This window comes from Scyliorhinus canicula, chromosome 4, assembly GCF_902713615.1.
Source record: "Scyliorhinus canicula chromosome 4, sScyCan1.1, whole genome shotgun sequence".
Classification (NCBI taxonomy): Eukaryota; Metazoa; Chordata; class Chondrichthyes; order Carcharhiniformes; family Scyliorhinidae; genus Scyliorhinus; species Scyliorhinus canicula.
The window spans coordinates 23,304,562-23,317,549 of record NC_052149.1 but is presented as its reverse complement, the minus strand read 5'-3'; the positions used below and the strand labels follow the sequence as shown (position 1 = coordinate 23,317,549).

Genomic DNA, 12,988 nt, shown 5'->3' with positions numbered 1-12,988 from the left:
AAATTGGATGTGAAGTACTTTGGGGGATCTTGATGAATTTGCATTCATACAATCTCCGTCTTTCCAGCTGTCGGCTAGATTGGGTATGTCCGTACTTTGACTCACACGCTGCCAAATTAATTTAAACCCCACAACAGCATTAGCAAGCCTCCCTGCAAGGATACTGGTCCAATTCCGATTCAGGTGCAACCTGTCTGACTTGTACAGGTCCCACCTTCCCCAGGAATGGACCCAGTGATCCAGGAAACTAAAGCCTTCCCTCCTACACCATCCCTTCAGCCACCCATTCACATGCTCTATTGTCCTATTCCGATACATATCAGCACGTGGCACCAGGAGTAATCCAGAGTGTTTAACCCGCCCGGATCCTATTGGCTGGGGATAATTAGTTACCTCATGATACATTTTAGGATCCAATCAACTTAATAGAATAATTGAAACAAACTCAGGGACAAATTAAAATGGGCTGCTCCTGGTAGGGGTACTGCCCAAAAATAACAAAGAACAACAGAAACATAACAACATTAAATTAGAATGTGAAATGCGATAAAGCAATCCAACCCCTGCGGTGCCCACTGGGCACGGAACCCTCGGTGTGCCCATGGGCACCACATGCTCCCTCTCCAGGGACCCCCCTGCCACTAATAAATCCACAGAAGAGTGGCAGGCAGTCTGTCTGGACGACCCCCTCGTTTGCCCGCTGCCTGGGCCTGTTTATGGTGAGTTTCACCAGGCCCAGAGCAGGTTGACGAGGAGGCCGAGGCCTTCTCCAGCCCTCTCCGCACCGGGTGCCCGTAGATCACAAGCGTGGGGCTGAAGTGCAAACAAAACTTCAACAACAATGTTGTCAAAGAACTGAAAAGGGAGTGCAGCGGAGAACATTCGACAGAGACATGGCTCACAGACTCCACAAAACCGCAAACATGCCAGGGCTGGGTGAACCGGTGCAAACGACGGTGGTTGCAGGGTACTGCTGTGTGCATCACCCTCCACCCCAGGTCACTAACATTTAGGGGGAGGACACTTCAGTAGAGGGACCTCCAGTAGGGACCTGCGCTGCCGAAAGGCAACGAGGCGCGCCAAGGCGGGCAAGGGGTTTACCCCGTGATCCTTGCGGAATAGAGGGCGGGACAATCATTGGCAGTGCTGGCCAGCGTGGTACCTGACCAGAGAGGGAATTCGTAGTGAACTGCTGGCACTTTGTACGTATTGTTGTTAATAAAGTTACTTTCTACTTGACGCTACAAATTTGTGCTGGATTCTTCATGTTCCTCACAAAACAGAGATTCCAACCTTTGAGGTTCTGCTTTTTAATCTGTTACTTAACTTCCTAAATTCTTGCTATTGGGCCTCATCCCTCTTTCTGCCAATGTCATTGGTGAACCACAATGGTCAATGGATGTTTTCAGGTTGGAGGAAGGTTTGTGGAGTTTCCCAGGGTTCAGTATTGGGCCCCTTGCTTTTCCTGATATACATATATATATTTTTAAATTTAGAGCATCCAATTCCTGCCTTTTCCTGATATATAATAATGATCTAGACCAAGGTCTTTCAAAGTGTGAGTTGCAGGTAGGGGTCAGGAGGAACACAGAGCGATCGGCCACTCCATTCCCATGGTAGTCCCAATTGCGGGATAAGTGCCCAAGGGCCATGATCAAGGGCTTTTATATTGGGAATGGCGGCCATTGCCGCCTTTTAAATGAGGCTGTGTGGTCTTCTGACCAGAAGTGGCAGCAGAGAGCAAGTCAGACGCCCTGTGTGCACACTTGACGTCAAACACCCTTGAGGTCGGGCTTTTGGCGCCAAATCACAGAGCAGTGTTACTTCCATTTTCCAGCTGCTGGCAAGCAAGGCAAGTGAATTGTGAAGGTGACTGGTTTCTTAAATGTGAGAGATGGCCAGAGACTCAGGCAGTTTACCTGTTGGACAAGACCTCACAACTCAACAGAGAGCTGCCCAGGAGAGTCCAGGGCACGACAGAGCAATGCTAGTGTCAGCTCTGTACAGAGTTCCAGGGCCTCTGGTTAACAAGCTACAAAGAAGAAACTTAACTCAGGAACAAAGGACTATAAAGATGATTTATTGAGGTATGGTTTTGTCAATTGTGCGAATGCAAATAAGGATGCAACGCCAATGTGTGTTATATGCAGAGAAGTACTGGCAAATTCTAGAAGTTTCAGATTTTGAAAGGAAAGTAGAGGTTGAAAAATTCCTTTTGAGGTGGAGACCAGTCAGTATTAACTTAGTCTTTACATTTGGAGTCAGCTCTAAGCTGCTGTAGCTGACCTGTAGTACCACATTAAAGACACGGTAAAGGCCCATGAAGCTGTTAACATTCTTGAGTAAAGGCAGCACGGTGGCGCAGTGGGTTAGCCCAGGTTCGATCCTGGCTCTGGGTCACTGTCCGTGTGGAGTTTTCACATTCTCCCCCTGTATGCGTGGGTTTCGCCCCCACAACCCAAAGATGTGCAGGGTAGGTGGATTGGCCACACTAAATTGCCCCTTAATTGGAAAAAATGAATTGGGTACTCTAAATTAAAAAAAAACATTCTTGAGTAGCATCTCCCAAGAGTATCCAGTGCTGAGTAAAATAAGCATTTTGGTGCTAGTTCCCTTCACGACGACTGACATGTGCGAGGTTGGATTTTCTGTTTTCATAAAGATGAAGATGGCACAAAGGAACAGGCTGAAGTCGGCACCTGATGTGTGCATTGCCCTCTGCACCTTTGAACCTGATTCACATGATATTATGAGGACCAAGCAGGTTCCCCTTTTGCATTAAAGTTAAGCAAACATGGCTTGTGCCGCGAAGGTCAGCTGACATGGATCGCGGAGTTTGGCCAGTTAGCAAAAGTCGGTCTCTGGAAAAAAAGTTTGAGAACACTGATCTAGACCTTGATGTGCTTGACGATGACACACATTTTGAAAATATTGTAAACTTCGAGGAGGACCGTGTAAAGCTTCAAAAGAACATAGACAAGTTGATGGAGTGGGCAGTTGGTGGCAGATAATGTTCAATGTGGAAACGTGTGAGGTGATGCATGTTGGTGGGAAGAAAATGGAGACACAATATAAAATAAGGGGGCAATTATTCAGCACATACCATATTAGCAAATACCATATACTTCACCCACTGCCTAGTTTATGTATTTCCGTTATTTATCCTCATGTATTTATCATAAGTTCTATGTTTCTATTTAGGGAGCGATCTGCTTGGACTGTATGCAGAACAATACTTTTCACTGTACCTTGGTACATGTGACAATAAATCTAAATCTATAATCTAATCTAATCTAATCTAAGGGAGTACAGGAGAAGAGGGACCAGGGTAAAGATGTGCATAGGTCAGATGGGGAGAGCACTTATAAAGCATGCAGTATACTGGGCTTTATTTAGAGGGGCACAAAATGCAAGAACAAGGAGGTAATGCTGCATTTATACAAGACACTAGTTAGACCTCAGCTGGAATATTGTGTACAGTTCTGGGCGCCAGTCTATTGGAAATATGTGAACGCATTGGAGTGCAGAGGACGTTCACACCAATAATCCAGGTATGAGAAACGTCCGTTATGAGGATAGATTGGAGATCACAGTGGTTAGCACAGTTGCTTTACAGCTCCATGGTCCCAGGTTCCATCATTGTGGAGTATGCACTTTCGCCCAGTGTCTGTGTGGGTTTCCTCCGGGTGCTCCGGTTTCCTCCCACAGTCCAAAGATGTGCAGGTCAGGTGGATTGGCCATGATAAATTGCCCTTAGTGTCCAAAAAAAAGGTTAGGTGGGGTTATTGGGTTCCGGGGATAGGGTGGGGGTGTGGGCTTAGGTCGGGTGCTCTTTCCAAGGGCAGGTGCAGACTCGATGGGCCGAATGGCCTCCTTCTGCACTGTAAATTCGATGATTCTAAGATTGTTCTCCTTGGAGAGAAGAAGGCTGAGAGGAGATTTGGTAGCGATGTTTAAAATCATGAGGGGGTTGGGAAGAATAGACAGGGAGGAACTGTTCTCGCTTGTAAAAGAATCGAGAATGAGAGGCCACGGATTTGAAGTGATTTGCAAAAGAAGCAAATGTGATGTGAGTGGGGGGGGGAAACACTTTTTCACACAGCGAGTGGTTCAGATCTGGAATCCACTGCCTGGAATTGATTTGGAGGTAGGTCCAATCGAGGAGATCAATCGAAGCGCTAGATGACTATTTGAACAGAAGCAATGTGTAAGGATACGATGTAGACACGATTGGTCAAACGGCCTCCTTCTGCATCGTAACAATTCTGTGATTCTGTCGCGATGTGAATTTAGGATTGGCACGTACCCGAGCTGCCGGTGAAGAGTTATCGAGGCAGGTTTAATTATCTGTCGTGATTAGCGTGTAAGGGGAGGGGTTTGAAGCGGGCAGCATTTCGCCACTGGATTCCCCTTCCTGCAGCCTGATCGTAGAGTGCTGTCAACAGTCAAAGAGGGGTTTGCAAACCAGACATCCCACCAAGAGGACTCGTGACAGAAAATAATTCCTGCTGCTGCTTGTGCTGTTTTGTTATTGATTCAATGTTGGAACAAGCCAAACAGAGAACCCAGTTGGAATTTCTTGGCAATGGAACCATACAGACATTTCCAGGTTGGACCATTAATTGCCATTTAATTTTTCTGATGCAAGAGTGTTTAATTGTATTATTCCAAAATCAGTAGCTGGTTCCTCCCTGTCTAATATGTTGGCAAATGGCTGAGATAGGCAGCCTGTTTAGTGGTTTCAGTCTGGGAACAACAGCCATCAGACCCTCCCTTGGGTAGGTAGTGTGGAGACTTAGTCCGGGATTTAATATTCAACCAGTCGGGGTTTCGGGCGGCACGGTGGCACAGTGGTTAGCATTGCTGCCTGCAGCGCTGAGGACCTGGGTTCGAATCCCGGCTCTGGGTCACTGTCTGTGAGGAGTTTGCACAGTCTCCCCGTGTCTGCGTGGATTTCACCCCCCACAACCCAAAGATGTGCAGGTTAGGTGGATTGGCCATGCTAAATTGCCCCTTAATTGGAAAATATGAATTGGATATTCTAAATTTATTTTTTAAAAATCAGTCGGGGTTTCAAGCAGGGGTGGGTGGCGCCCACCCCAAAGATGAATTGAAAAATGAGGCAGGTGGTTTAAAATACAACCAAGCCAGCACTGGGTATTTTATGCCCTGGTGACGAATGCCCCCCCCCCCCCCCCCCCCCCCCCCCCCCCCCCCCCCCTCTCCTCGCTACCTTTTTGTCTCTTTGTACACTCCCAATTTACGCCTGGGGGTGGGTGGATCAGAGCTTTCAGTAAACTCTCTGGACAAACCAAAACCTTGAGAGGCAGAGAACGTGCTGAAAACAACTAAATATTTACAATACAGATAAGCCTGAAGAAGCTCACTGGAGAAATACCTTTCGTTTTCAGATGCTGGAATGCAGTTTTGCTTCCCTGCTCTTGCTTGTATTGAACGTGTCCGTGCCTTTCTCTTAACAGTTTCTGGAGCTGGCGTGAAAATTCAGGATGAAGCACTTTCCCATTTCCAAGTGGCTAACCCAGCTGGGGCTCCCCGAATACTTCAAGCTCTTTGATGAAGAATATGATGGAGTGGAGGTGAGTGTGGCTAAACTGGCTGACCATTCCTATTGGGATAATAAACTCTCAACTAACTACCAAAAGGTGACCCTTTTCCGCCAATAAATCTTTAAGACTATTGAATAGATGGCATTATACTACATCCATGGCAGAGCATTAGAGTATATCTTGTTACTGTGGGAAAACTAGACTAATTTTTCACTCCCTAATCTCGGAACATTGAGGCTAATTGTATCTCTTAACACCACCCACCACTGAGACCAACTGGCTCGTTACAGACTAGACATCATTCCTGGCACTTTGCTGGCTGATGGAATCTGTTCTCACTGGGCAACCCATTGAGGGGGAAGGGAAGCTACGAGGGCTGGGGGAGAATCATATCTCCCTGAAATAAGTCCTGACCGCTACTCCTCTTCTGCTTCTTCAGTATTTTTGTAAAGCTATTCCGATGTTCCATTCTGGTTACAACATTCTCGCTTCGTTATGTAACTGGGATCTCGGACCGTTGGCAGTCGAGGGATGGGAGTTTCTCTCTCTTTGAGATAGCATAATGAAATAATTATTGGTACCTGATTTCCCTGACTTTTTTCTGAAAAGTTAAACTTCAGAGAAACTGGAATGGTGTCCAGTTAGTGTCCGAGGGTGCGTGAGTACCTCTATTCAGCCTCCAGTCATGTCTTCAGAAGCTGAGATTAGAGCAATTGTTCTTAGAACAGGAAAAACTCAATCCGCGTGCTCTATTTATTTATTGCTCTCCGCTTTGCTGTCAGCTTTCAGACACATTAAAACTCCTTCCTGTACCAGCCTCCCTGAGCAGGCTCCGGAATGTGGTGACTAGGGGCTTTTCACAGTAACTTCATTTGAAGCATACTTGTGACAATAAGCGATTTTCATTTCATTTCATTTTTTTTTGGAGATTTTTCATTGGATTCCATTTTGCTAAAATCTTCACAGGCCATTCGGCCCATCTGACCCGTGCCAGCTGCACCTGACCCTTCTTTAGCTCTATGCCATCTAATTCTACCTTTCATTGTACTGGAGACAGGTGCCAGAAGCTCACTACAAGTCTAAACAATAGCAACAACTTGCATTCATTTGGTGCCTTTTATTGAGGCAAAGCTTTCCACGGCTGAAGCAAAATGAGGCTGACGCAGAGACGGCGAAGGCGATGCTTAGGTGGAGTGACCAAAAGTGTGGCCAGAACGGTGGGTTTCAAGGAGGATATTCAAAGGTGGGGAGTAAGTGGGGAGGGCAGATCAGGTTGAGGGAATTCCCATGTAAAGGCCCCAGAGAGCTGGAGGCACAGTTACCATTGGCGGAGATACAATTCTTCTCAGAATTAGAAAGGTCGAGAGTACAGGTAGAGAGTAGTCGGAGAGTTGGAGGCCAGCGACAGAGAGGGGGTGAAGCCGTGAAGTGTGGAGTCACTGGGGGACTTGGCGATAATGAAGGGTAGCAAGGACAGGGGTAATGGATTAGTGGGGAGCTGTGAATTGGCATATGAGCGGCAGAGTTGTGGATTGACCCAATGCTATGGACAGGAGAGAGACAAACTGAAATTCGTTATCCTCGCCCCATCCATATGTCAACAGAGGTGTTGTTGAATTATTTGTAAATTAAGCGACGAGATGTTTCTATAATCTCTCAGGTCCAAATTTATAAGTATCATACAGCAAACTCTCCTTCTCATTACCTCAGAAGATAGCTTATTTCACATTGAAATGCAGGAGTGGGGATGGGGGCGGGGGGGCAGCCACAACACACACATGAAACAAAGGAGATTTTACAACGATGGATGGCTACAATAAAAGAACCACAGAAATTAATATCCGTTCACATAATTTCCAGAATCTCAGAAGTCAAAGCTCCAATGGTGTTTTCTTCACGGTGGAGTTCAAGGCAGATGAGTCCGTGGGTGAAGACAACAACACAAAAATACTTAAAGCAAATGACGATGCAGCACAATGGCATTTATGTGCTTATGCCACTTGGCCAGCAACGATCAGCATAATCAAAGACCCCTCCCGCCCAGGTTATTCTCTCTTCCAACCTCTTCCATCGGGCTTCACCCGATGCCTGTGTCTATGTATTTACATTGTGTATGTATGTATGTCCTATGTTATTTTTTCATGTATGGAATGATCTGTCTGGACTGTACCCAGAACAATACTTTTCACTGTACCTCGGTAAACGTGACAGTAAATCAAATCCATCACAGATACTTTTGAAATCAAACTCTCTCGGTGTTGAGACATTGTGGCTGGCTGCTTGGTCAGTTAGGCAATCTGCTTTTCGATTGGTGTTAAAACAGCAGATTGCGCTGAGAGGCTAGAATTCTAATATTAAAAATGGTTCAAAAGGTTAGAAGCATGGAGGTCATGTGATAAGTGCCACTAATGGGTTAAATGCAGTCGCGTAAGCAGTTTCTCTGCTTCTGGTCAAAATCCATTGTCTCCCTTAAGAACAAAACTGGTGGTTGTTAACACATCTTGGGCTAGGGAGCTGGGAGGGCGGGGGGGGGGGGGGGGGGGGGGGGGGGGGGGGGGGGCAGTCAGTTCATCAGTTAGTCGCTTAGCGTTCGTGATTATAATGTGGCTTTACAATGGGGTGTGAGATTCCACAAGGATGAGAGTGGAGTTCTTTTGTTCTTTGTCATTTCTGTTGGAAGCTTCAAGAACAGGTGGCCAGTCTCGTGAATCAGGTGATCTGCAGCAGGTGCCCCGTGATTGAGCAAAAGTACATTTTAAAATAGCAAAATTAAATAAAAGTTTTGATTTCTTTTCATGTCTTGTTGACATGACAGCAGTTGGCGGAGGATAAGGGATGGGTAACCGGTTGGGAGGGGGTCGGAACAATCACTTCTGGAGGTGGAGAAAACCTGGCATTCAGCAGCCAATGCACAACTGATGCGATGATCTTTACGATGGAGAGGAAATGGGACCAGAAACTCTGATCAGAATCAGATAGGACACTGAGGTTTCAAACAGTCTCATTCAAGTTGAGACAGTGGCCAGGAAGGGATAGAATTGATGGTTAGAGCGTGACGTTAGTGGTAGAGGACAAGGACAATGATTTTTGATTTTCGCAACAGTTAACAGGAAACTGAGGCGGGTTGAAGATCAGACAAGCAATCTGACAACAGAGGCAGCGCGGGGACTAAGGGCGGCAGTGACGAGGCAGAACTGGGCTGTTATGAGCTAACGCCATGTCAGCAGATGATGTTTCCAAGGGGTGGAATGCAAATGACAATGTTTACTGTTGTTTGCCAACGCTGTCTTAAATAATTAACTTGTGGCTGAGCGGGGTTTCCATGGGGACCGCTTGTTTCGATGGTTTGACATTGTGAGCTCCAGTTTCTTCAGCTTACTCTGAGGAGCAGCCACTTCTTTTGTGTTGTCTGAAGGGATTACCTGTTCGGATTGCAGATTTCTGTTGACCCCCCCCCCCACAGCCCCCTCCCATCCCCACACCCCCCCCCCCCACACACACACACCCCCAACCCCCCCACCCACCCACACCCCCCCCAACCCCCCCACCCACCCCACACACACCCCCCCACCCCCCCACACACACACACCCACCACCCCCCCACCCCCTCCACACACCCCCACCCCACCCCCCACCCCCCCCCACCCCCCACACCCCCCAACCCCACCCTCCACCCCCACACCCCCCCCACACCCCCCCCCACCCCCCCCCCCCCCCCCACCCCCTCCCCACACACACCACACACCACCCCCCCTCCCCCCCCCCCCCCACACCCCCACCACCACCACCACCGACACTTTAATACGCTGACCCTGCCTGGCGCCACACTAGAAACAAGAATAAATAATTTGCGAACAGCAGATTGCCCCAAAATAGATTGTCTCCACACAATTAGTTAGGCACATCCACCCACTCCTGGCCAGTAATTCTTTTCATCTGTGGCGATTGCTTGTTCTATTTGATTTCTCGCCAAGAAATGCCCATGTGTTGAATGGATTCCAGTTCTGTGTCCCGTTCTCTGTTTTATTTGCGGCAAACAAAATGAAAGATTGCAAAAGATGGTTCAAACGGGACTCTACTTTTTGAAAATGCATCTTTCTAATCGTTTGGCGTTGTGTGGATGATTCCCTTGGTGCGGTGTCTGTAAAAACCAGTTCATACAGGGCAGCTTTAGCATTTTTCCATATCCGTAATCAAGAATTGGATTAGCAATTACTCCCTCTCACCAAATGCGTCAAAAATATCTTTCTGTAATTAGTAGCTGTATTAGGAATATTGTCCCCTAAATGCTCGCTGCAGTCGGAATCTAATACCCTAATTACCAATACGCTTGGAATCTCATCCTCTGGTTAGTAAACGCATCTGGAATACCCTCTCCTAATTATGAATTCCACTAGGAATATGATCTCCTAATTAGCAACTGCTGCAGGAATTTAGTAATGTGATTAGTTCCTGCATTTGGAATACCATCCCCTAATTATTAACTACACGGGAGATATATGGCCCTAATTATTACCTGCACTAGCAATATAGTTCCTTAATTGTTAACTGCATTGGGAATTTTAATCCCTAATCAGTAGCTGCACTGGGAACGTCATCCTCTTGTAATTAAGAAAGGAGATTTAATTGAGATATTCAAAATCCTGAGGGGTCTGAACAGAGATCCCGGTCAGAATTCACCGGTCGTTGCGATTCACTTTTCCTGCCAAGAAGCGCACCCCCAGCCGTGGGTTTCCCAGCGGCACGGGGTGCCTTCAATGGGGAATCCCAGTGACAAGGGGCGGGAGTATAGAATCCTGCCGCCAGTGAACGGCACGCCGCAGAGAAAAACACGGCGGGTGAACCAGACAATCCAGCCCACTGTTCCCATTGGTAGAAGGATTGAGACACAGAGTGCACAGATTTACGGTGATGGGAACAGGACCAATGGAACATAGAAAAATACATAGAAAATAGGAGCAGGGGGAGGCCATTCGACCCTTCGAGCCTACTCCGCCATTCATTGTCATGGCTGATCATCAAGTTCAATACCCCGATCCCCTCTCCCCCCTCCCCCATATCCCTTGATCCCTTTAGCCCCAAGAGCTGTATCTAATTCCTTCCTGAAATTACACAATGTTTTGGCCTCAACTACTTTCTGTGGTAGCGAATCCCACAGATTCACCACTCTCTGGGTGAATAATTGCTCCTCACCTCAGTCTTTAAAGATTTACCCCTTATCTTCAAACTATGACCCCTAGTTCTGGACAACCCCCCCCCCCCCCCCCCCCCCCCCCACCATCGGGAGCATTCTTTTTGAATCTACCCTGTCTAATCCTGTTAGAAGTTTATAAGTTTCTATGAGATCCCCTCGCACTCCTCTAAACTCCATTGAATATAATCCTAACCGATTTAGTCATAGAATCATAGAATTTACGGTGCAGAAGGAGGCCATTCGGCCCATCGAGTCTGCACCGGTTCTTGGGAAGAGCACCCTACCCAAGCCCATACCTCCACCCTATCCCTATAACACAGCAACCCTACCAATACTAAGGGCAATTTTGGACACCAAGGGCAATTTATCACGGCCAATCCACCTAACCTGCACATCTTTGGACTGTGGGAGGAAATCGGAGCACCCGGAGGAAACCTACGCACACACGGGGAGACCGTGCAGACTCCGCACAGACAGTGACCCAAGCCGGGAATTGAACCTGAGACCCTGGAGCTGTGAAGCAATTGTGATAACCACTATGCTACCGTGCTACCCTCTCCTCATATGACAGTCCCGCCATCCCAGGAATCAGCCTGGTAAACCTTCACTGCACTCCCTCCATAGCAAGAACATCCTTCCTCAGATAAGGACACCAAAACTACACATAATACTCCAGGTGTGGCCTCACCATTGCCCTATACAATTGTAGTAAAACACGGTGACACAGTAGTTAGTGTGGTGAATGTATAAGTACTGTTAATTCACCAGTATACTGTATTACATTATACCATGTTATTAACCCTGTGGGCTCCATCTATGAGCCACTGTGTGGCTTCACCCACAGGGGGAGATGTGGAGCATGTACAGGCTCCGCCCATGGCTCCGCCCTTTAGAGGAAGTATAAGAGCAGCAGACCTGCGGGACCGCCTTCAGTAATGTACCAGTCGCAGGCAGGCAAAGTTGTAAGCTGATTAAAACCACTGTTTACTTCGACTCGAGTCTCCGAGTGAATTGATGGTTGCATCAGTTAGCACTGCTGCCTCACAGCGCTCAGGACCCAGGTAGGAATCCAGACCAGGCCCACTATCCGTGTGAAGTTTGCACATTCTCCCCATGTCTGTGTGGGTCTCACCCCCACAACTCAAAGATGTGCAGGGTAGGTGGATTGACCATGCTAAATTGCCCTTTAAAAAAACAAACAATTGTAGTAAAACATCCCTATTCCTATAGGCAAATCCTCGCGCAATGAAGGCCAAGATACTATTTGCCTTTTTTACTGCCTGCTGTACCTGCGTGCTGACTTTCAGCCACTGATGTATGAAGAAACCAAGGCCTCACTCAGTATCAACTTCTCTCAATTTACACCCATTCAAATAATAAACTGCCTTCCTATTTTTGCTACCAAAGCGAAAAACCTCACATTTATCCACATTATACTGCATCTGCCATGCATGTGTCCACTCACTCAGCCTGTCCAAATCCCGCTGAAGTATCTCTGCATCCTCCTCACAGCTCACCCTCCCACCCAACTTTGTATCATCTGCAAATCTGGAGATAATAAATTTAGTTCTCTCGTCCAAATCAGTAATATATAATGTGAACAGTTGGGGTCCGAGCACAGATCCCTGCGGTACCCCACTAGTCACTGCCCGTCAATCGGAAAAAGACCCATTTATTCCGATTTTTTTGCTTCCTGTCTGCTAACCAGCTTTCTACCCATCTCAAGGCATTATCTGTAATCCCTTGCGTTTTAACTTTACATAGTAACCTGCTATGTAACGTGAGAACTTTTTTTATATAGCGAGTAGTGTATTTCTGGAATACGCTGCCTGATAGTTTGGTAAAGGCAACTTCAGTGGAGGCATTGGAAAGGGAATTGGATTATTATTTGAAAAGGAAGAATGTGCAAGGTCACAGGGAGAATGGCACTGGATACAGTGCTTGTTTGCTGAGCCGACTCAGACACAACAGGACAACCGCTGCCTCCTGTGTTGTAACTATCCTGTGATTCTGTGAACGAAGTGAGCTAGAAATTTCATCCTTCAGTCACCACGCTGACATAGAACGGTTTTGATGATTTCCCAGCTCCTGGAATGCTGGATAAGCAGTTTCCATTTGGCCATGATTCAGCAGATTGCGTTGACAGTTGTGTGATAAGAGTTCACTTATTAAAAGTAATAATATATATCAACGACATAAAAATTGTCGGTCAACCTTTTATGTTAAA

At 46.9% G+C, this 12,988-nt stretch overlaps 1 protein-coding gene across 1 annotated transcript in view; it reads left to right on the top strand.

Moving 5' to 3' along the window:
• Window positions 1–12,988, top strand: part of LOC119964121 — a 153,886-nt gene that overhangs the window by 65,576 nt on the left and 75,322 nt on the right. The window contains exon 2 of the mRNA XM_038793426.1: window positions 5,481–5,597. Coding sequence (XP_038649354.1) covers window positions 5,508–5,597 — 90 coding nt within the window. The 5' untranslated portion in view covers window positions 5,481–5,507. The remainder of the gene's footprint in view (window positions 1–5,480; window positions 5,598–12,988) is intronic.